Genomic DNA, 24,097 nt, shown 5'->3' with positions numbered 1-24,097 from the left:
TTACTTAGGAAAAAGAAACAGCTAAATGGGACTTCTGCATATCTGACAGACTGATTTTGCCTCTTCTGAAGCTGAGAAAGGCTAAAGCCAGAATCTTTATTAATATAAAGTTTGTAAACTCCTCCCCCCAAACCATCTTCGAGAGCTTCTACCTCCCCATCCTCCAGAGAGGATCCTTCAGTGAATTCTCTATTGTATTCAAGCTCAGTAGTCTCTACCCTCCTCCTCACTGACGCTGGGTGCCCTTTCACCTATGACCTGCCTGTGTTCCGAGCTGTTTGGGGGCATTATTTCTAGCACACATGCAACTCGGCGATGGTTGGCCATTCGTGCACAGGCAGGTGTGGGTTATTTTTGTAGCGCTGCAGGATGTACACAGCCCAGGATGGAACTGGGCCAGAGGGTGGCTACTAAAATGGTCAGCATATGCAGGCACAGAGAAATTACTGGGAGCAATGAGAAAAAGAAATCCATGCATGCAATGGGGCAGAACTAGGCCTGGATCTGATTGTTGGGTTGTCCTGGGCCCCAGTGGAGAGGAGTTCTGCAAAGCGCAGTCAGTAATCAGAACAGCTGCCTCTGCCAGCCAATAAAGCAAATATAAAAGTATTAAACTCCTATTTTTTTTTCAGTTTTTCCTTCTGGAAGAGATAACTGTTTCTAGTTTGAAAGCTTTTCCTGTTTATCCCCTCCTCCCATTAATAGAAGAGGTGAGGTGCAGCAGGGCCCCTTGCAAGCGCAGGACCTATGAACAGCTGGTTAGTTTAAAGATGTTCATTTCCTTCCCCCCACTCCTTTGAAGTGCATTAGAAGCAAGAACTTCATAGAGAGAAGTTTTTGTTTAAATTGGTGAGGGGTAAAATAGAAGGCAATAAAGAGGCATTGCCGAAACGCCAATTAAAAATCAACTTCCAACGCCGGCAAGGTTCATTAGACAGTCAAAGGTCTTCTGAGAGCGGCCAATTAAAAGGTCTCCCCAGCAGAACCCCCGTTTCCTCTGTCCTGTCCTGGAGTGGGACATACCGGCAACAGTGTCGGCCACGTGTTTGATTGTACAGCGCCGAAGGTTTGGGGCTGGCACATTCCTGCCAGCATGAGGCCCAGAGGGCTGCTGCGCCAGAGGTAATGCCGTCAAGGGAGCACGGTTCTGGAGCCACTGCCCACCAATAGGAGGGAATGCTGTGCTAGAGGTAAGTTGGGGGAGGTGGGGTCCGGTGCCAAATGCTTGGGCACCGTCCCTGGTTGTGGGTGGCCATTATAAGGCTTTTGCAGGGTAAATACCTGCTGTACCTCCTATCCGAGAGCTCTGCTGTAAATGACAAGAGGCATCATTTTTCAACTGCTGACATTACTAATTAACCTTTCCGCTGATAACACAGATTGCAACATAGCAGTTAATTACAACCTGGGATTTTCTCCTATTTACTGAGGCAATGTATTTATTTCCAGAGTTACAACTTGGGCATATTTAATGTTCTGCTTCTAAACTAGCCTCGTGCCCTCTGCAGTAGATTGCTGCTTTTAATGTTCTGGCTATTCCTTACAGGGTCAAATCTGGCTTCCTTCTCTGTCCCCCTCTCTTTTGTCATATCCTAACAGACAAACCTGAAGTGACAAAAGTCTGGACCCAGGCAGCAAGGACTGGACAGTCGCAGTCTGCAGCAGAGACAGAATAGAGGCTTAGGGCCAAAGTCCGTCGAGTGTTTTACCTAGGAACTTTGCCCATAAGTAGATTTTCTACAGTAAATAACACACACAACCTGAATATACAATCTAGGCCTGTTTTCTAACCTGCCACGTGTTTTCACTTGCACTGAGAGGGCAATTTGCAGTTATTTTTTGCATGGAATTCATCTCCGGAGGATATGGTAAAGGCAGTTAGGGTAACTTGGTTTAAAAAAAGGTTTGGACAAGTTGGAGGAAAAGACCATAAACTGTTATTAATCAGACAGAGCTGGGAAAAGCCACTACACGCTGGGCATTTGCAGTACGGCATCTATTTACTGTTTGGGATCCTGCCAGGTACTTGTGACCTGGATTGACCGCTGTTGGAAACAGCGTACTGGGCTTGATGGACCCTTGGTCTGACCCAGTATGGCTGTTCTTATGGTCATCAGTTTTACCCACATAAATTATTTTTCTATATGATTATGTGGAGTGTGGCTAATTAGACTGGCAGAGGGAAAAGAATATCGTGATATGTTGCTTTCCAGTTTGCTGTGTCCTTACCACCAGGAACACTAGTTTCTCCCTGCTTGTGCAGCCCTGTTATTCAGTAGACAATTGGGTTTTTTTTGTTTGTTTTCTATTTTAATTTCTATTTGTTAACTTGCTATCTGTGTTTTTGTGACCTACTGTCTGTTATTCCTATAGTGAGTCAGAAATCATATTTGAAGGTAAGCTAAAGTGATTCTATTATTTATTTAAAACCATTTTTTGCTCTTTATAACTGTTACTGTATCTACTGAGGAAAATATGGTGCAGGGCCTTGGAGTAGCCAGCATGGGAGAACCTTGATAAAGCAAAGCACCAGGTTAATCGTTAAACCTTAGAATAATGGTTTTTGTTTCAGTATTGTTTGTATGCAACACTGTACAAGATAAAGAGAGATGTCATTGCAGACATCCAGTGGCTAATTAAACTCTGTGCCAGGAAAGCCCTTCAGTGTAAAGACAGACAGTGGGAAGGGGAATTTATCTTGGGCTGGAGACCTGTGGTTAGCATGCAACTTTTTAGGTATCTGAATTAGACTGCTTTACAGAATGAATCATTGTTCAGGAGGAGGAGAGTCTTTATCCACAATTATTGTTTAGACCCAGGCTAGATCCTACCTAAGCCTTTTGTGTTTTTTTTCAAAGCCATATATATTTTTATTTTTGCAATCCTTCATTCCAAAACTAAAGAGCTGAAAAGAAGCACATCTTATCTGAGTATATTCCTAGCTAGCTCATTAATGAGCTATAGAAATTGTCACAGATGCAACAATGGACTAATTCCATCTTCTCCTTTGGCACCTTGGAGTGTGGTTTCAGAATGGGAGGCTTCCCTCTAGTTGTAAGGGCCACCAAGGCTGCTTCTGTTCCCAAGCTGGGCTTCTGGTGTGGTGGGGAAAATTAGTACAGCAGTTGACCGGAGAGGGTACCTAGGCCTGGCTGCAGTTTGCAGCCTTACGGAGGTGCTGTCCTCCATCATTTCCAAAGGGAAAGATGGAGCTTTAAACAGCCACTGAGCCTCATCTCTGCACAAGTGTTTTCTTGGATCTCTTAACTGCTTCACTAAAACTAAAATTAATAGTGCTCCCTTTTCATGTAAATCATCAGCCAACGCTAGCACTTATTGCTGCTTTCTCCTGGATAAGAAAAGAGGCAGAGACTTTGTGTGTGTGTGTGTTGCTAGGTTGGAGAAGGAAGGATATTAAGTGGGCAGCCTGAGGAATGTCAGTCTAGTTATGTTCTTACAGGGCTTGCATTTCGTTTATAGCAACCACTTCGTGTGTACCAGAGAATAAAGGTGGCCCTTTCCATTTATCAGAGCCTGAGAGGCTCTTTTCAAAGTTGGCCCCTAGGGTAACCAACTGTGCAGTACAGACTTTGATCACATGGGGGCACAATTGATTAAGTTTCAAAGGCAGCCTTACCCTTAACCTGGCCCTTGTCTGGAAACCTGTGGCATCAGACTATTTTAATATAGACTGGCAGGAGAATAGTTCTCAGCACTACAGTCCGTCTGAGCCAAAACAACTGGAATGTTTCCTCTAGTCTAGAAACTGTGTGTATTTAATATTTCTAGTCTGCTTTTGGGGCTGTCAATATAATTTCGATATGTTCATCGATCAGCAATAATTGCTTTTTTTAAATACACAGTTCCATGCTCGCTCATATTTCTATGATCTTGTAGGGAATCAAAATTTAGGCGCAGTTTAGCTAAGGCTGAAGTTCTGTAAAAAGGAGTTGGTGGGGGCTTTTTTTTTTGTTTTGTTTTTACGAAAGTGCAGGGCTCTAGATTTCATAATTTGTCTGTTAGCTGGTGTGTGTGTATTCCTCCCTCATAATTTTTGAAAAACCACCACAACGGCTCCCCGTTAGAAAGAGAGAGAATTTTAAAGGTGAAATATTGTAGCCTTGGAAGACTGGCGCTTTGGCTAATGTTTTGTATTATAAGGAAACTTAAGTGAAGCTTTGTTCCTAGTTACAGCCTTGTAAATTGGGTGGTCGTGGGTTTGCGGGGGACGGTATAGGAGAAGTTAATTTATGCTACACTGCTATAATTGCATTTCCTTAGTTTTGTCACTTAAAGCAGTTACGAGGAGCCCTGGCTTGCTGTGCAATGGATGACTTTCCACTGGGGTGGCTCTCAGCCATTTTCTCTGCTGTCTGCAGTAGGAAAACGAGTCGCTGACTGAATTGCAAGTCCCTTTTAAGGTGAATGTGCCTCTCTCGCCCAAAGCGGGCTCGCTGCAGCTCACGGGAGAGAGAGGTAGGTGAGGGCGGCTGACTTAGTGCATAGTGGAACTGTAAGAGCGCGGGCCTGGCTTTGTGCCCGCAGCTCTTCCTCTGTCCCTGATGCGCCGGAGCTCGGCCAGGGCAGGGATTTTTTTTAAGACTTCTCTCTTGTGTAGGGGGCGGGGTCAGCTGCTGCAGCAGCAGAGACTTTCAGCGCGTGGAACGGAACAAAGAGAGGGGCCGCTCTCCAGCCGGAAGCTCCTATTTATCCCCCCCAGTTCTCGGCGCGCGCTGCTCTGTAGGTACAGAGGCTGCAAGCGCGCGCGCCCGCTTCTCCCCCAGCCCCCGAATCTGGGAGCCGTCGCCACCGCGCGAGCACATTCGAGCCACGTGGGCTGGGTTAACAGCGCCGCCAGCCAATCAGCGCGCAGGGACGGGCAGCGCGTGGGCCCAAGTCTCGGCCTTTCGCCTTTGAATGCCGAGGGGCGGGCGAGGTGCGCGGCTTTGTGGCGATGGCGAGCTGAGCGCAGGATGTGGCCACGGCAGCGGGGAGAGGCGGCGGCGGCGGCGGGGACGGGACCCTAGCGGGGCAAGACACCGTCCTCCGCCGGAGGTTCGGGTTCCCCGTTACCCCCCCCCCCCTGTTGTAAGCACTCCGCCCCCTCCCCCCCTTCGCTATTGCCGCTGCTCCCGTCTCCCTGGACCCCGAGCCGGTCATGGCCGGCAGAAGCCGCCGCTCCTGGCTCAGCGTGCTGCTGGGGCTGGTGCTGGGCTTCGTACTGGCCTCCCGCCTCGTCCTGCCCCGGGCCTCCGAGCTGCAGCGGGGCCGGCGCCGGGCGAGCGGGGCCGGCTGCAGCTTGCTGCCCGGGGAGCAGCTCTGGGCCCCGGCGAGCCCCGGCCCACACCGGCACGGCATTCCCCGGCCCAGCAACTTCCTCTTCGTGGGGGTGATGACGGCGCAGAAGTACCTGCAGACCCGCGCCGTGGCCGCTGCCAGGTGAGTGAGGGGGGGCCGCCGTGGGAGCAATGCCCTCCGGTGGGGCAGGGGGGGGGGGTTTCCGTGCCGGAGCAAAGCTTCCCTGATCTGGGAAGCAGAATCTCGCGCCATCCTAGGCTCAAAGCTTCGCTGTCCGGTACCCTTTGTCTTCGTGGCCCTGCTGCTTACTAACCCGAGCCCCTACCGAATAACCCAAATGCTGCTCGCCTGGACCCTGTGACTGCCGCCCTGTGGAGGTTAGGATAAGCGCCCGCTGCTTCCGTTCTCCTCCCCTGAGCATTTTATTCTTACAACGCCAAGCTCTCTCCAGCCTTAGACGCTCTTGCGCCTTCTCTTGCCAGCCCTTTAAGGGGCACTAAATCCCAGTCCTGGCTCGCCCCTAGGCTTAGCTGCCAGCGTTCCGGTATCTGCTCTGCAGAAGGTCCCGTGCCCATGCAGACTTCGTGCTAACCATTTCCCAGTGCTATTGCACTTCTCAAACGACTGCTATGGCCATCGGACAGATTCCTACATCCAACCCTTGCTGTCTCATTGCCACGTTCTGTTTCCTCCTCAAACGTCGCCCTCCTCCTTTCTACTATGGCTAAGAACTTCCATGACAAAATTAGTCTTGAGTTCTCAACCAGGTCACCTTTACTTCAAGTCTTTCCACCACCCTTCTTCTAACCTCTGCCACTTTCTCCTCCCTTCTTGAAGTTTCAGTGGAGGACATTGCTCATCTTTTCTCTTCCTCCAAACTTGTTCCTTTAACCCTGTCCCCCCACCCAGCTCCTCTGCTCCATCTCTTCTGCAGTCATCCCTTCCATCTGTCACCTCCTCAGTCACTGTTCCTGCTGCCTTCAAATGGGCTATAATCTCCTTATCCTGCCTACTATCACCCCATCTCCCTTCTGCCTCCAAACTATTTGAACATACTGTTCACTGCTGCTGTCCTGACTTTTACATCTCAAACCATTCTTGGTCAACTCCAATCTGGTTGTCACCCTCCACATTCAACTGAAACAGCCCTTGTCAAAGTCTCCAATGACCTGTTTATGGCTAAAACCAAAGGTCTTTACTCTGTCCTTATCCTCCTGGACTTGTCTGTTACTTTTGATACTGTTGAACACCATCTACTCCTTGATAGTCTGTCTTCCCTTGGCTTTTGGGGCTGTTCTGTTAGTTCTTGTCTTACCTTTCCAATCACACTTTTAGCAGTTCCTTCTCTACTGTCATTCCACTATCACTCGGGTGTGCCTCAGGGCTCCGTCCTGGGGCCATTTTCTCTCCTCACTATATACTAATTCATCTTCAACTCCTCTCTCTCCTCCTCTGTGCATATCCCAGACTCTGCTAAAATGTGCTGTGTTTTCCTCTAGTATTATCAACATTTGGCCCTTCCTTTCTGAACACACTACTAGAACCCTTATCTACTCTTTCATCTCCTACCACTTAGACTATTGCAACCTGCTCCTCAGGTCTTCTGGTAAGCCATTTTTCTCTACTGTAGTCTGGCCTTAATTCAGCTGAGTGACTTATCTTTCACCAGAGTCACTACTTGCATAACCCCTCTACTGAAGTCCACTGCATTGGTGCCTTATTTGCTCCCATATACAGTTAAAACTCATTTCTCATCTTACAAATGCCTTTCTTGTGCAGCACCTCACTACCTCTCCTCTCTGATTTGTCTACACCCTTGTGCACATCTACTGCCATTCCCGACTCCATGCTTTCCCACCTGGCTGTACCGGGTGCTTGGAATAGTTAATTTATTTTCGTGCTGTGTTTAAATCCCATCTAAAGACCTACCTTTTTTAAACTGCTTTTAAATCTTAGGCCTGATTGGCTACTTTTAGCCTCATTAACTTCTTATTTTCTTTTTCTTATGAAATCCCCAAGTCTTTGTTCTGTATGTTTGTCTCATTAGGTTGTAAACTCTATTGGGAAGGGACTGTCTTTTCTTTTTGTGTGTGCTTTTTGTATGTCATGTGGCACCATAGAAATGTTTAGTAGAATTCTGCAGAATCTAGTACCTTATTTTACTACCCTTCTAAAAATGGTTTACGTAAAAGGAAAAACTTCATACTAGTCAAATCCAAAGGGAGGAATGGTCTGAGGAACAATAAGCCCAATCGATTATAGATGGAAAAACATCAATTTTTAATTAAAAAAAAATGGTGCACAAGCTGTTGATTATTCAAGAACTCTTATTCATGTGGCTAAAACTTTGGTGTTGTGGATAGGTAGAAATGACTCTTCCTTATGCTGGAATTTCAATAGACCTCAGTACTGATGCATGCAATCTTGGAGTCGTTATTGACTCTTAATTTGTGGCACTATAGTCAATCTAAGCAAGCTGTGTAAAAGGCATTTTATAAATTAAAGATGCTAAACCTCAGAAGCTGTTGATAAACACAGCTATTTCAATCTCTCCTGCAGTCATTATTTATCATTCAATCTGACATATCACATCTGTTTACAGAAAATAAATGGAGCTCTTAACATTATTTTCTTCCTATTTCTTACAGTAAAACTTAGAATCAACATTAACTGATTAACATAAATTAACATTAGTGCTTAGTTACTTAGATTACTACAGCAGTTAATATATATTGGGCTTTCAGAAAAACATTTAAAATCTTTGCAACTCTTGCAACATTTAGCAGTACGAAATTTGTCTGGAATAAGATGGACAAAGCATATTGCATCTGTGTTAATAAGTCTGCATTGGCTCCGAGTATGCAGGAGAGTGCAGTTTAAAATAGTATTAATTGTGTTTAAGCTGATGCATGCTAATAACTGCTGTAGTTTGGCCACCATAGTACAGAAATAAATGCCCCTGGGAGATTTTTACGGTCACAAGATGCAAATTTTAAGATGGGGATTATAAGTTGCGAAGAACTCATGCAATGGCCTTTTCATATTGCTTCAATATTATGGAATACATTGCCTAAAGTTGCAAATCCTGTTTAAATCACCCTGTTTGATGTATTTTCAACCTAGAGTTATATGTAAACTGGTGTGATGTGTCTTTTCATGAGCATCGGTATAGAAAAGTTCATAAATAAATGTCAGAATATTTCAGAAGCAAGTAAAGGTTTTTTATTTTAAAGAAGAATTTTTAATAAGTGAATGTGATTCTGTCTGTTTTTAATGTATTGTGTATGTAATTTGTAATCTGCATCAATCAATCACAATGTGGAGGTAGCGGACTATAAAAGATGCTAAATAAAAATAAATGTGGTACAGAAATCATTACATATTATATAAGAAGTAGGTATCAAGCATAGAAAGCATCAGCACGCTGTCCACTGTTTAACATGTGCAGTTCTAAGTCCCTGCCCTAGCCCTGTTTGCCGAGGAGCTTCTTCAGGAGGGATGAGGCAGAAAGGAAGAGGTCAAAATTAAATGCTTACAGCTGTGGCACCTGCACAATTTAATAATGTAACATCATCTTATATTCCACCAAGCAGACCCCCCCCTACCCGTGGAGACATTACAGGTTAGTTACTGTGTTACAAAAGGCAACACGTATGAAAAATCCCTTTAAAGTGTGGGCAGTACATCCAGGCCCTGGCCACTGGCAAGATAACCTCAAGAACGCCTGGGGGCCTCGCAGCCTGCCACAGCACTGCTGAGGTTGCAGTACAATTGATGGCAGGTACAGGAAAATGAAAAGTTAAAAGTGAGGTAATGTGGTTTCCTTGTTCATGAAAACACATTGAAAATAAAGGTGGGGGTGACATCTTTATGGGGTCTTGGCTTTGTGCCTTTTAATGTACCCAAGCTGCCGATCCTCTTAATAAATGATTGAGGTTTTATCAGAAAGCTTTATAGGGACTTGCACAGTGAGAGAGAGAGATGAGACGTTCCAAAACCAGAAAGGTATCGCACAAAACCTATTTGACAAGAGAGATGCTCTAGAGCAAGCGGTCACGATATCAGGTTCCAAGGAAGTAAACTCGGGAGCAATATTAGAAAGCATCTCTTCACATTGTATGGAGTGGATGAGATGGTGACTCAAGTCTAGAGAGCGTGGGGGGAAGGTAAGGGGCCTTAATTGTGAAAATCGGGGGAAAAGACAGATCATCTGGGATCTATGACTGCATCCCAGGAAAGAGGCTGGACAGACTGGATGAACCTAATGCTTCTCATCAGCTGTCAGATTCTCCTTTTCTAAGAGATGTCATGAATGGTTCCCCAGTGGCACATATGGATACCCTTGAGTATCATTGACATAGCTGAGGTTTCAGCTGATTACCTTGAGTATTATGTAACAAATGTTCCAGAATTTACGTACTCTTAAAATCAAGAGCCCACGCTTTTGTGCAAATGTAATAGCCCAGCCATACGCGTTAAATGTTTGCTGCTGGCATTCTGCCTTTGGCATCTCGTTTCGCTGCAATTAGCTGTGTACACACCGTAGTAGTAATGTTTACTTAATGCACACTTTGTGGTGGCATTATCCACTTAACATTGTAATGGTGGCAGAAAAGTACCAAATAGTCCATCCAGAATGCCCAGCAAGCTGCTTGTGCTTATCTGCTGTTCATGCAGGACACCCCCATGTTTCTCCCAAGGGTAGTAAATGCCGCTTCATGCGCGTACCTCCAAGACTTATGATATGGGTAGTAAAATATTTAGAATAAATCAATACCGAGCAACTGTCAAACCCATAAACTACTGCTAGCAACACTTTTACTGGGTGAGGAGCTTTCTTGATATAAGACTTGTCATACTGGGTCAGACCAAGGGTCCATCAAGCCCATTATCCTGTTTCCAACAGTGGCCAAGCCAGGTCTCAAGTACCTAGCAGGATCCCAAGGGGTAGATGACTTTTCCTCCAGGATCTTGCCCAAATCTTTTTTTAAACACAGCTACACTAACAGCTTTCACCATATCCTCTGGCAATAAGTTCCAGAGCTTAATTATGCATTGAGTAAATTAGGCATTGAGTATTTTTTTCTCTTATTAGTTTTAATTGTATTCACTTAGTAACTTCATTGTGTATCTGGTCTAAAAAAAATCTACTTTTCAAAAGTGTAAACAACTGATTAACATTTATTCATTCCTTTCCACTCATTTATAGATCTCTATCACATCTCCCCTCAGCCGTCTCTTCTCCAAGCTGAATAGTCATAACCACTTTAGCCTTTCTTCATAGGGGAATTGTTCCATCCCCTTTATCTTGGTCATCCTTCTCTGTACCTTTTCTTATTCGGCTATATCTTGAGATGCGGCGACCAGAATTGCACCCAACACTCAAGATGAGGTCGCACTATGGAGTGATACAGAGGCATTATGATATTCTCTGTTTTATTCTCCATTCCTTTCCTAATAAATCTTAGCATTCTATTTGTTTCCTTGGCTGCTGCTGCACGCTGAGCAGAAGATTTCAACTTATTTTCGATGATGACGCCTAGATCCTTTTCCTGAGTGGTGATTCCTAATGTGGAACCTTGCATTGTGTAGCTATAATTTGGGTTACTCTTCCCTAAGTGCATCATTTTGCACTTGTCCATGCTAAATTTCATTTGCCATTTGTATGCCCAGTCTCCCAGTTTTGCAATGTTCTATTGCAATTATCTCACAATCCTCTTGTGATTTATGAAGCTTGAATAATTTTATCTGCAAATTTGATCACCTCACTTGTTCCCGTTTCCAGGTCATTTATAAATGTACAAGCCGTTAAGCCCGTTAAAACGGGCTACATCCCTCTGTCTCTCACCTCCCCCTCTTTCTCTCTCCCCTCACTCTTCACCACCCCCTCCCTCACCCACTCCTCCCCACCCTCCCTCTCCTATCACTCAGTCCCTCCCTCCCACTCAGTCTCACTCACTCCCTCTCACTCACTCAGTCCCACTCACTCTCACTCAGTCCCCACTCCCTCCGTCCTCTCCCTCAGTCCCACTCCCTCCCTCAGTCCCACTCCCTCCCTCAGTCCCTCCCCCTCACTCAATCCCTCCCTCCCACTCAGTCACTCCCTCCCCCCTCCCTCTCACTCACTCAGTCCCACTCCCTCCCTCTCTCTCCCAGTCCCACTCCCTCCCTCAGTCCCCCCTCTCCCTCTCACTCAGTCCCAATCCCTCCCTCTCACTCAGTCACTCCCTCCCACTCTCTCTCTTCTCCCTCCCTCGCTACCGCCGCCGCTCGCTACCGCCGTCGCCGCCCGCTGCCGGTACCGCCGCTGCTGCCACTGGACGCCGCCATTTTTTTTTCTTTCTGAAGCTGCCTCAGAGCGACGTGCTCGCCCGCACATGCGCGGTAGAGCTGGTCTCTACTGCGCATTTGCGGGCCGTCGGTCACAGGCCATTTATAAGGTAGATTAAAAAGCAGTGGTCCCAGAACAGATCCCTGGGGCACTCCACTGTTTACCTTTTCCATTGGGAAAATTTACCATTTAGCCCTACTATGTTTTCTGTCTTTGAAGCAGTTGGCAGTCCACAATAGGAAACTGCCATGTATCCCATGACGTTTTAACTTCCTAAGAAGTCTCTTGTGAGGGGCTTTGTCAAATGCTTTCAGGAAATCCAGAATCACTATATCAACTGGTTCACCTTTATCAAAAAAGTAGCAAATCTGTGAGGCAAGACTTCCCTTGGCTAAATCCATGTTGGCTATGCCTATTTATATGCTCTTCAGTTTTGTTCTTTGATAGTTTCTACCATTTTGTCTGGCACAGAAGTTGGACTCACGGGCCTGTAATTTCCTGGATCACCCCTTGATCCCTTTTTAAAAATTGCCATTAAATTGGCAGTTGGCTAGTCTTCAGATGTTGTTTACAGATTTCTAATAACAGATCTGCAGTTTTATTTCTCAGTTCTTTCAGCAGTCTGGGATATTTGCCAGACAATGCTGCTTGGTATTCTTTGCTTTGGGACTTGGCCGTAACAGCTGCCCTATGCTTTTTCTCTCAGGTCTGCGTGACAGTTCCCCAGACTGTAAAAGTCAGGGCCCATGTTGATGGTTGTCTGTATCTAGCCCCTCCTGCCTTAAAAGCGGGGAGTGATGACTTAGTTGTGTCAGAAGCATCAAGGCTGTTGATTGATGGTAGTAAGCCCTGTGCCTTCTGTTAAAGGAGGTAACCGCTGCTCCATACAGGTTACCCCCATGCACCTTCTTTATCCTCGAGCCTTTAGGGATCCTCACTGTTTATCCCACTTCTCCTCTGGAAGGGCATTTAAGCATTTTTAAACAGTGAATTTTAATTTGTTTATGAATTAGGATGAAATGCTCCACTGCAAGTGTCAGGACAAAAGAGCTTGAGTTTCTCCTTGGTTCAAGTTTTGATATGTACCAAGCAAAGTACAGAGTCCTTCCTGGCAGTGTGTGGCAAGGAGCCTCCATGGAGCAGGCAGTGGGGACATGGAGAGGACACATGGGCAAAAGAAGAGCAAGGGAAGCTCTGAAAGCCTCATCAGTTTCTCTTCCAAATTTTAAAACTATAGGGGGCAGTGATGATGGACTAGGTCCTTCTGTATACAAGTGCAGGATAAGGGAGAAGACAGTGTGGTGTGGGATGCCAGCTCAGTTATTTTCTGTGGCTGCCAGTGCTCCTTCACTGCCACTACTCCCAGCACATCCAGTGCTCGGTGCATGCTTTCTCATATTCAGAGACTAGAAGTGCACCAAGGAAAAGGCACACTGTGTGCTGCACAAACGTAGCTAGGAAGAGGCGTGCATAAATACGCGTGCTCCTGCATGTTTGAGCCACCACCAGTGTTGCTCGCTGCTGTGAGGTGCTGGCCTGGATCTGAGTATTGGGCAGTGGGGACTTTTGTGTGGCACGCCTGATCAGGTCTGAAGGGACACCAGCGGGCCATGGGGAAACACTGGTACAGAGAACCGGCCAGCAGAGCAGGTTGGGGAGCTATAAAAGTTTGAATTAATCTTTGCACATATAACTAAATCACGGCATTGGCAAGTACTTGCAACCTGCTAAAGCTCTAATATTGGCTTCTGACCAGTGAAATGTTATTTTTAGGCATGCTATTTTGGGGGCTTTGTCTGTCCATAACAATTGGTATGTGTATGCCAGGCTGTGGACATTTAGTGAGGCAGCTGTACATGTCTGGGTGGGAGGACCCAGAAGGAGAGCTGGCTGAGCACTGGAAGTCAGTCTGCTGACACCACTGCTGCCTGCTCCCCTAGAGCAGGAGGAAGAGGAGCTGTCCATGGCATGGTGGGCCGGAGAGCTGCACTAACAAATGTGCTGTTATGCACTACTTCCAGCAGGTACTTACAACTTGTTTAAAAACTCTTACAGGTCGCTTTCACCTGTAGCCAGCACCTGGTTCGTGGAAACATTACAGAGTGCAGCCCCCTTAGAGTAAAGAGCAGGGTGCAGCATAGACTGCAGCTTCATCCTTGCTGAATGTAAAGCAAAGGATCAGCTATAGTCAGGGCATTGTCTTCTCTCTGCACCTGGGTGATTTGTACAGTACAAAACAGGAGCACCCTTTGTGTGCTTGAAAGCTTCCATCTTCTGAAATAGCAACAAATACTGCGCTCTCTCTGTTTAAGGAGCCCAGGGCACTCAGGTGTCAGTTATTCTTAGGCCGCTCTCCAGTGGACAACGCGTGCATTCAAAAACGTTGAAATCGCACACTTTGCGGAGTTGATTTACTTGTGTTGACTGACGCTCGTCTTCTGACCACGGCTGCCCCGGGGGCCCTCTGGGGAGTTGTACAAAGAATTGTAAAGGCTGTAATTGATGGAAAAGAAAGTAAATATTTCATTAAAATACTGTATAATGCAGTCTCTCTCATTAACCTGTTGGAGGATGACTAGCAGTGGTGGTTTTTCACTGCCAGCGGGAAAGTTACTGAGATGAGAGGAAGCGATGGAGTTTTGGGCTGTTTGAATTATTCTGAGTTAACAAACAAGTGGGACGAGTTCCACAATCCAGCGACTCAACTTTAGTGACGCCTGGGATTAGAAAAGGAATCGGAACAGAGCAGGGGACAAGCTGCTGGATCTAAATCTTGTTCTGTACAGATCTGCAGGGCTCTGGCCAGGCTGTAAATTCTTCTACACTTGGACAAAGGTGCAGGTTATGCAGTAAGTTATAAAGCAGTAAAAGATTAGCTTTTGGCTGCTATCAGAAGGCCTGCGGCTTTGCTTTATCCTTCTGTCTGATAAGCAGCAGATGCTTCTAATCCAGAAAAGTTTTGGCCTTGGGCAGGTTTCCTCTCTGGTCAGGGGGCTTTAAGCTTTTAGAAGTGGCTTTCTGCCAGGGGGGATGAGCTTATCTGCTTACTGTTTCAGGAGAATGCTGCCTGGCTGTGCCTGTACCTGGTGAGGAGCGGGGGCGATTAACAGGGAAGCCACACAGGTCTGCTTTAAAAAAAATAAAAAATAAAAAATCTTCAGCCCTCCAAAGCTGGCACAGCCACTTTCTGAAAGGAGGTGGCAATGACTATTAAGTTCTAAATAGACAAACCAGTCCTGCCATGCTGGAAGTGAAGCCTATAAACTTAACAAACGCCACTCCTGTCTTACCGTGACCAGTTTTTAATAATGTCTATGTAATGCCCTTATAGTGTACACAGAGCTGTACAAGATATAATGACTGATCCCCAAGGACCTTACAGGGTGGTCACTGACAGAGCTTGGATCTTTAGGTTTTGCAGGTCTTTGCAATAACCTCTGTATCATAATTTTCTCGTCTGGTGGGGGGAGGGGGGGCTGTTTTTGGTACCGTTTAGCTTTGATAAGAGGAGGAGAGGTGTTTTTAGCTCTGCGAATATTATGTTTCAGATGAGGAGGCAGTTTGATGAAAGATACTGACACCAGAGCTGCTGTGGCTGAGGGAGCAGATTTACAGCAATGCGCCATGGGCAGTATATTTCGGTGAAAGTTCACCTTCTCACTTTGCTGGGAACCGCATTCTGCTTTGTAAAAGACGATGACAGAATGGTTTCCAAAGCTTCTGGATGCTGGCTTTCTAGTAGACCATGTGGAGCTGGCGTGCCACCGAAAAGTCACTCCTGCCTGGTGCCCAGGCCCTCAGCCCTCTGCAGCAGCAGCGGCTCCTCTTGTGAGCCTGTGTGCGCTCATCGCATGCTGCCGCCTCTTTCTAGCTGTCTCATAAGCTCTGCATTGTGGGAATTGGTGGGCATGGATACTTGGAGCCCACGTTCTGCAGACATCGCCCCAAGCTGAGTAATATGGGCAGAGTGCGCACTGGATGTAACTTTGAGGGTTGGCGGCAGAGTGAGAGTCGAGGTAACTGACCTGGCTGCCCGCACCCCTCCCATTGTGCCCGGCTCATGTAGGGCTCCACCCACTCTCTCTCTTTCTCTTAAAATATGGAAGAGAGACTGGTGAGGCTATCCATGCTTCCCATAGCTGGACGAGGCCTCTCTGTGTCCACACTGCCTGCTTCACAGAAGTTAGTGTAGGTATGCTTTGGGCTTGAAAGGGTTTGGGGGGCACTATCTTTCATTGAGATTCCTGATATGAGAGCTTTGCCTAAAATAACTTAGTTTGTAGTGCTAGAGAGTTATGAAGTGCAGCAGAGTGAGTGGGTACATCTATTGCAATAGTTTGCCTCCGCTCTGGCCCACCACTTTCACACATTCTCTTCCATTAACCATAAATTGTAAGGTAAAGATGTCGCTAACTCATAAGAACATAAGAAAATGCCATATTGGGGCAGACCAAGGGGCCATGAAGCCCTGCGTCCTATTTCTCAAGTACCTGGCAGGATCCCCAGGGGTAGATGAGATTCCAAGCTGCTCATCCCAAGAATAAGCAGGGGATTTCTGCAAATCTATCTTAGCTGGTTAGATTGCACAGTCTACCAAGTTGTCATGCAACTTTCTTGAATTTACAACAATGACATGGTTTCTTCATAGTGTGTTTGTGGTTAAATTTACATGGAGGCTCTTAGATTCTGGAGTAGCTATGACCCATGTGGGCAAATAGTTTGCCTCGTTCCTGTGCAGAATCAAGTCGGCCGTGTGAGTGTATATGGCCAGAGCTTTCTGAGGAGAGACTGGATATTTTGTGAGACCAATATAAAAAGACATGGCAGGGCATGAGCCTTTGAGAGCACACAGGTCCTCCTTCAGGTTTGGCTGCAAGGCTGCTCATGTAACTGTTTCATAGGTGGGCAAACTGAGGGGAGCAGTTGCACCAAATCCCTTGCGTGAGTTTCTGTAAGGGAATCTGTTAAGCGAGGGATTTCTTTTTTTTTTTTGCCAACACAAGGGCCAATCTGTGAGGATAGGTGGTGATCATGTCCAACTGTGGAGCATCAGAAGCGTGCAGTCTGTGCCAGACATAGGCCAGCCTCCTGGGTAGTCAATCTGGTAAGGGCTTCCTCAGCTCTTTGGGAATGAGTTTGCTACATAAACCACTAGAAAGAACGGTTGAGAGGGGAGAAAAGTGCGTTTTGCTTTGTGATCACATTTTTTTTTTTTTTTAGTCCTCTATCTAGAAAGGAAAACGGTGACAAATTGCCTCTGGTTTGAGGGGTGTGTGCGCTGTGTCTTGTGGTTACATCTTTTCTATACTTGTTTGAGTTACATGGTTGCTCTCATTTTTTTACAAACCACACAGATCTTTAACTTGAGTTCTGGATTTCACTCTGTGTGGAAAATCCCTGGCCTGACCCTATGCTGGGAATAGAAATCCGATGGCCTGGCTTGCTGAAGGTTAATGCTGTGCTTACCTTTTTTGTAGTCCCGGAACATCGCCCGTAGGATCCCAGAAGTAAAACGTTTGAATCTTCCTATTTTGAAATATTCCAGGGGAAGTGATTTCTCGGGGTGGTTTAGCTCCTGAGCCTGCTGACCCGAAGCCGTTCCCTGGGTGCAGAGTGCTGGGAACCCGAATTACCAGAGCAGCCCTCGCTCTGTGCTATAGCCGCACTGCTGGAGCTTGCGGAGGAGTACGGGGGAAATGGTCTTTCTGCCCCATTACCTGGTGGTCCAGCTGATTCTTGGATTTAGATTTTCCACATACCGAGTTGCTTCTCTTCCTGTCCTTCTGTTTTTCTCCCTCAGGCTCTCTGTGCTTAGTGAGGGTGCAGAGGAATTTAAATCTCACTGGCACTGTGCTGGTTCAGTCTCACTTTATATGGTACTAAGTAGATTTTAATTGCAAGTGGCAGAGGGTGCAGGGCACACTCTTTGAAATAATTGTAGGTGCTGTTCCAGTCTTTGGCCGGCCAAGAATTGGAAGTACCTGACGGTTTTTTTGCCCTCAAGAGCTTTCATCACGGCTCCGTCTCTGGCCACTGGGGAATGTCTGCCAGGGACAGCTTTTTAGGTATACACACGGCTGGAAAATTCCTGAGAACCAGCTGCGTAAAATTCAGAAAAGCCAACATATTCTTGGCATCTTTTATTTGAATTCATAAAAACTGCTTTATCTTGGGAGCCCAAGGCAGAGTTCACTATATATTAAAACCTAAGTTAGAAAGCGCACATGACAAAGGAGCAGAAAACAGCCAGCAAAACTGCAAGAGAAGCACAAAGTAAGAAATTCCCTGCCTCCTAAAATGTTTTCTGAAGAGGTTTGCACCCTTGCATCTGTTTAATGCTTGTTCTTGGGACATTTGATATACATCGATAAATTTATGGTCAGTTGCTTTACTCAATGGCTGTTAATGGTTGTAGCGCCTAAAATCATTCCCTGTCAGATAATCCATATTTAAATGTCCAGAGAGCGGAGGTAATAGAGTCAAGGTAGGAAAGTACTAGAGTCCTACCAGTCCCAGCTCAGTCACATCCTCCAGAGCCGTAGCCAGGCAATGTGGTGTCTATAGCCAAGTGGAAAACTGCGCCCTCACCCATTACACAACGCATGACGCCACGAGTTGGGAGACTCTGTTCTGTGTTTTAATGCCCACGGCTGGTGCAAGGGTATTAGGTGTCCTAGGAAAACCTTGCACCTCCTCACACACAATTATGCATTTATAACAGATTTTACATGAAAAATGACATTCAAAGCACAGTCTTGAGGTAAAAAAATCACTATCTATTATTTACATACACTGCTGTGGTGCCAACCAGAAAACCCTGCAAAAAAGCAAGAGACACTTGGAACCCATTTGATATTAGACCTACTGTAATGCGTCTTGGGCATGGTCCTCAGAGCCACAAAAAAACAATTACAATGTAATAAACTTTCTATAGCAAAATCGAGCTATGAAAGCTAGCAATCCAAATATTACACCAGTCCCAATAGCATGAGTTTAAGCTATAAAATCAACCTGATAACGCTCCAGCTTCCTTCTTGCGTTATCTAGTTGCTGCCAGATCTTTTGTGAACCAGTTTTCTTGTGCTGGGCTTCAGATTGCCTGATCTGAGTGAGTAGTGCCTTTCTTTTTCCAAGAAGCCCATGATATCAACTTGCCTCTAGTCTTCAACGCATCCCAAACCATGCTTGGGCAAACTTCCTCATCTTAAGTTCCAGGTACTCGCTTAACACATCTTCAACTTTTTTAACAATTGTCTTATCCCGTCACAACGCCTCATTGAGTATCCAAAGGGTGCGTTTGTCTTGCAAGGATGCTCCTCAGATGTAACCACACCAGGGCTTGATCTGACCACGTTTGACACGCAATCCCTGCTCCATGCACTTCCCCCATCAGAGTTGTCCAACAAAAAATTATCAATGCGAGAATAAGACCCATGTGGATGTGAATAAAATGTGTAGTCCCTGGAAGTGGTGTTCTGGGCCTCTCCATACATTGAGATTCAGTGATGTTATGGTTAATAAACTTTAAATAAAAAACAATACACAAATCCTTACAGCATACCACACAGGTTTATACACTGATGTACCGTACAATTTTCAAATTACCCCTTCCCTCCCCCACCCTATCTGACAAAACTGGACAACTGAGCTACAAATACAAAATATAACAGAGCTAAACAAAGAGAAGAAAAAAAGTATAGGTGCCCACCAGATAGTTGAGCATTTGAATAGGCTATGCAACATCACACTATGAGCGGACTACATTCAGCCATTTAATGTAGGGATCCCACTTCTTATTAAATTGCACGGCAGTGAGATAATTAAGAAAATATATTTTATACGGTCTTTTGTGAACTATATCTGTAGGTGGACAAGCAGTGTGCTTCCCGTGACTGCCTGTAGATAATCTGGACTATCAAGTCCTGAACCATACCTGAGATATCAGAGTGGTATATTCAGTAGCAGGGACTTATATAGATTGCTGCGTCAATAGCTTAATATATCCCAGTGTATCATCCCAAAACCTGGACGCCTTGGGACATTCCCACCAAATACGGATCATGGAACCCACTGACCCACGCTGCCTCCATCGTCCTGGCATAATAGTATCATACGTTTCGTGCAATCAGTCCGGAGAAAGATCCCACCTGTATGAGACTTTTTATAGCCTCTTTCTGTTAACAAGAGATTCAATGATTTTATCAGATGCAACAGTTTGCTTCTCTGCTTCTTTTGACCCCAGGATGAGGAAGAGTCCAGTTCTGGTTTCATGTCCCTCAATCGGTCTTCAAAAACCTACTTCATGTTGCCACACTGTCTCTCTCCACTATGGCTCAGGCTTCCTTTGTGCCCACGCCATCCCGCTTCTTCATTTGAACCCTTTGCCACTTAGCAAGAATCCTGGCGGCTCCATGCAGGCGTCCCCGCTCCAGACCACACTCCATCTTGTATCGGGCCTTCATCTGGGGGTTGAGTTAATCCCATCTTCTGCAGCATTTCCCTCACTTCCTCCACCGTTTTTTACTTTGTAAGTCTCGCCTTCTCTGGTGAACTGGAGGCCAAAGGGAAGCAGCCAATTATATTTCACATTGCCCCTTCTCAATACATTTGATCTTTCATTTCTTGCTGCTTAGCAAATGTTGCTGCAGACAAGTCCTCATAGAATTCAATTTTATGGTTGCTCCACTGCCCCTGGCCATCTCCATCTCTCTCTCTTAGCTGGAAGTCCCTGAAACACACGATAATATCTCCAGGGGGACCCCCCACCGATGAGCCTGTTCAATTTGTATTACGGGTTCCTCCTCCACCTCATCCCCCGCACCATCCAACAAGGCCTTACAAATTCTTCTCACATCATCAGTACAGTCCCCGTAATGCTGCACATCTGGGACTCCTTTATTGCGTAGATTATTCCAAGTCTGCTATTTTGGCGCAGAGTTCTTCCTTTCCTTCCCTTAGTGCCAATGCCTCTCTTTACAGTGCCTCCACCTTAGCAGCCTGATGCTGCTCAATCTCATCTACGCAGGAACCCATCTCATTTATTTCCTCTGTCAGCTCGTTTATTGCTTCCAACATTTCATTTTTAGTGGAAATGATATCCTGTTTAAGGTCTCTTCCTGGGTCAAGCTGTCCCCCTCCGCATTATCCATGTGCACATGTTCACCCCCCTCCTCTGAGCACGAGCGTGATAGTTCCCACATCATCCTTGGGCCTGCAGCTCGTCTGTTTGAGCTCATGGCCGTGGCAGAACTAGCTTTTAATTTCAGCCACTTCTTCCTCGTCGACATTGTAGCCCAGCAATTGAGTCAGCAAATCACTTGGGGGTGGACGCCCAATGCTCCTGTGAGTTGTGATTTCAGTAGATTAGGCAAAGGCTTCCATCTAAGCCCATGAAATCACTTGCTCCAACTAATAAGGATGTTTAAAAATCCCTCATTATCCATCCCTGGGAAGTTTATTTCCAGAAGCCCTGAAATTGTTATGGATTAGCAGGCAGAGAAAGAGGAAGCGGAGTTGTGCGCACACATACGCGCGCTCAGTCTCTCATGCATGTTCTTACTCTCATGTACACACACCCACATGGTCTCTCATTCCTCCTTGAAGCAGCAGGCAGCATCATTCTCCATCTTCAGCCCCAGTGGCCAAGGGATGACTTTCAGCCACGGGGGCCAACACAGCTCTGGCCTTGGACTCCTTCCAGCATGGCGGGGTAGGGTGCACTCCTCCAACGAAACATCACAACTCTGTCAGAATCAGCAGCGTGGCCAGTGGGGACTGCACTTGTGTTTGATAGTCGTATGGGGGTGTATTTTATATTATGTCATAGAACACGCTATACACAATTTGGTAAAGCAAAAACTTAGTACTAAGTGTTGTAAATATATGGATAATAAATCAGCTAAGTAACACAGTAAGCCGTCCATAAATTAATACAGGTTTTCCTCTAATTTCTTTCATTTATTTTTCTTCCATGTGTCTTTGTCTGCCTGCTGTTCTCTCACCACCTCTGTTCCACTTGTCACTTCATCCCTCTCCTCTTCCATCCGCCATGATTCCCTCTTCACAACCTCTTGATTTACCCTCCTGTCCCACACAGCTCCTTTCCCAGTCTTTCCCCACTCCCACCTTAAGTCTTTGTCTAACCACTCATCCCAACTCTTGTAATCACAACCCATGTCCCCTCTCTCCCAGCTTGTATACTCTTCTCTCAGTTCCCACAGCTCCACTATCCATTCCTCTTCTAGCCAGCGTTCTGCCAGCCCCTCTTTCCTCTTCACTCTCCATCTCCACTGTACCTCGGGGAGGCAGCCCATTGGTCAGACACTCCACAGCCAGCCAATAGGCTGCAGGGGAGGCGGGAACTTTTCTTTCCTGTTTGCCCCGCAGCATGGACGTTTCGGCTCCTGATTCACCGGCATACAGGAGCCAGACTGGGCCTGCTGAAACAGCCACCGAGCTGATGCTTATGAGAAGTACTACGCCGGGTTAGGCTAAGGTCCATCAAGCCCTGCATCCTGTCTCCAACAGTGGCCAGTACGGGTCACGAGTACCTGGCAAATCCCCCCCCCCCCCCCCCCCCCCCGTCGTTGATCTGTTTATGGTATCTCCCAGGGATAATTGCTGGCTTTCCCAAGTCTACCTGACTAATAACTGTTATGGGCCTTTTCCTTCAGAAACTTGTCCAGCCATGTTTTGAACCCTACCACGACCACATCCTCTGGCAGCAGATTTCATAGCTTGATTATGCAGTGAGTGAAAAAATATTTCTGACTTTTGTTTTTAATCTGGTGTCTAGTTTCATGGAGCATCCCCTAGTCCTTGGGTTTGAAAGGGTAAATAACTATTCTCTTTTTATCTATTCCACCCCACTCGCGATTTTATAAATCTCAATCATATCCCCCTCAGTCGCCTCTTTTCTAAGCTAAAGAGTCCTAACCTGTTTAGCCTTTCTCCATAATGGAGCTTTTTCACCCAATTTATCATTTTTATCACCCCTCTTTGTAGCTTTTCTATGTCCGCTATATCTCTTGTTGAGATGGGGTGACCAGAACTGCACACAGTACTCAAGTGTGGTTGCACCAAGGATCTATGCAAAGGCCTCAAGATGATAGCTTTGTTCTCGCTTCCTTTCCAAATAATTCCTAACATTCTATTTGCCTCTCACCACCAGCACCACCACCACACCCGGAGCTGTGGATTTCAAGTATTGTTCATGACTCGGAGGTCCTTTTCCTAGGTGGGATCTCCTAACGCAGAACCCAGCCACATGTACCTATAATTGGGGTTATTTTTCCCTACGTGCATTACTTTGCCCTTGCCCATATTAAATTGCACCCGCCATTTAGAAGCCTAGACTCTCAATATCTGTCTGCAATTCCTCACAATCCGCTGCTGTTTTAATGATTCAAAACCATTTTTGTCGTCTGCAAATTGTCACCTCACTCATCGTCCCTTTTTCTAGATCACTTAAATATGCTAAATATTCTAGCACAAATCCCACTACCAGACTCCAGATCACTTATAAATATGCTAAATATTCTAGCGCAAATCCCACTACCAGACTCCTGTGACACTCTACTAAAGACCTTCCTCCATTTAGAAAATTGGTCATTTTTAGTCCTATTCTCTGTTTCCTGTCTTAACCAGTTACCAGTCCATGACCTGTTTCCTGAGCAGAGTCTCAGGGATTTTGCCAAATGTACTATATCAACTGGCTCACCTTTTACCGGTATATTTATTTACACACAAAAAAAAAATCTAACATGGAAGACTTCCCTTTGCAAAAACCATGTTGACTCTTCCATTAAATAATGTCTACATAGTCAATCTTCGTTTTTAAGAATAGCTTCAATCATTTTGTCTGGCACTGACGACAGGCTCAGTGATCTATAGTTTCCTGGAGTCCATTTTTAAAATTGGCATCATAATGGGCCACACTACAGGTACCAAGGCTGTTTTTTAAATTGTAGGTTTCAGATCACCTGAAGCAGGTCTGCAATTTCATATTTGAATTCCTTCAGACTTCTGGAATGAATACATCTGAGCCCTGCGGTTTGTTCTTCAGTCTGTCAATCTGATTTATTACATCCAGTTTCACAGTGATTTCATTTAATCTGAGTTCTTCATGAGAGCAGGACCATTTAATTTTGATCACAATGAGGTGTGCTCTCCATTGAAATTCATGGTCTAAGAACAGAGCTTTAGAAATTAACCTGTGAATTTCACTTTCACAATGTTTTACTCAATTTTTACCCTTGAATGACATTTTCTGTTTGGGTTTTTTTTATGGGAAGGGGGGAGATATTTTTAAGTTTCCTCATCTGTAAGGTTTCCAGCTCAGTTGGAAGCTAACTGGGGCTGCAGCTCCAGGAACATTCATTTGTGGCTATTTGGGGTTCTCCCACTTTTTTTTTTAACCCTCTGCCCCCCCCCCCCCCATAGCTCAGTCACTGCAGCATCTGTTCTCTT

The 24,097-nt window shown here is 45.8% G+C and overlaps 1 protein-coding gene across 2 annotated transcripts in view; it reads left to right on the top strand.

Annotated features, from left to right (window-relative positions):
* The first annotated feature begins 4,903 nt into the window (after positions 1–4,903).
* Positions 4,904–24,097, top strand: part of CHSY1 (chondroitin sulfate synthase 1) — a 100,361-nt gene continuing 81,167 nt past the window's right edge. The window contains exon 1 of one of the 2 annotated variants that reach the window (XM_029575187.1): positions 4,904–5,439. In XM_029575187.1, coding sequence (XP_029431047.1) covers positions 5,159–5,439 — 281 coding nt within the window. In that variant the 5' untranslated portion in view covers positions 4,904–5,158. Of the gene's footprint in view, positions 5,440–13,555; positions 13,654–24,097 lie in introns of those variants that run through there. The other variant, XM_029575188.1, reaches the window with a different exon arrangement.

This window comes from Rhinatrema bivittatum, chromosome 13 (assembly GCF_901001135.1).
Source record: "Rhinatrema bivittatum chromosome 13, aRhiBiv1.1, whole genome shotgun sequence".
NCBI lineage: Eukaryota > Metazoa > Chordata > Amphibia > Gymnophiona > Rhinatrematidae > Rhinatrema > Rhinatrema bivittatum.
This window is presented reverse-complemented; position numbering and strand designations above follow the sequence as displayed.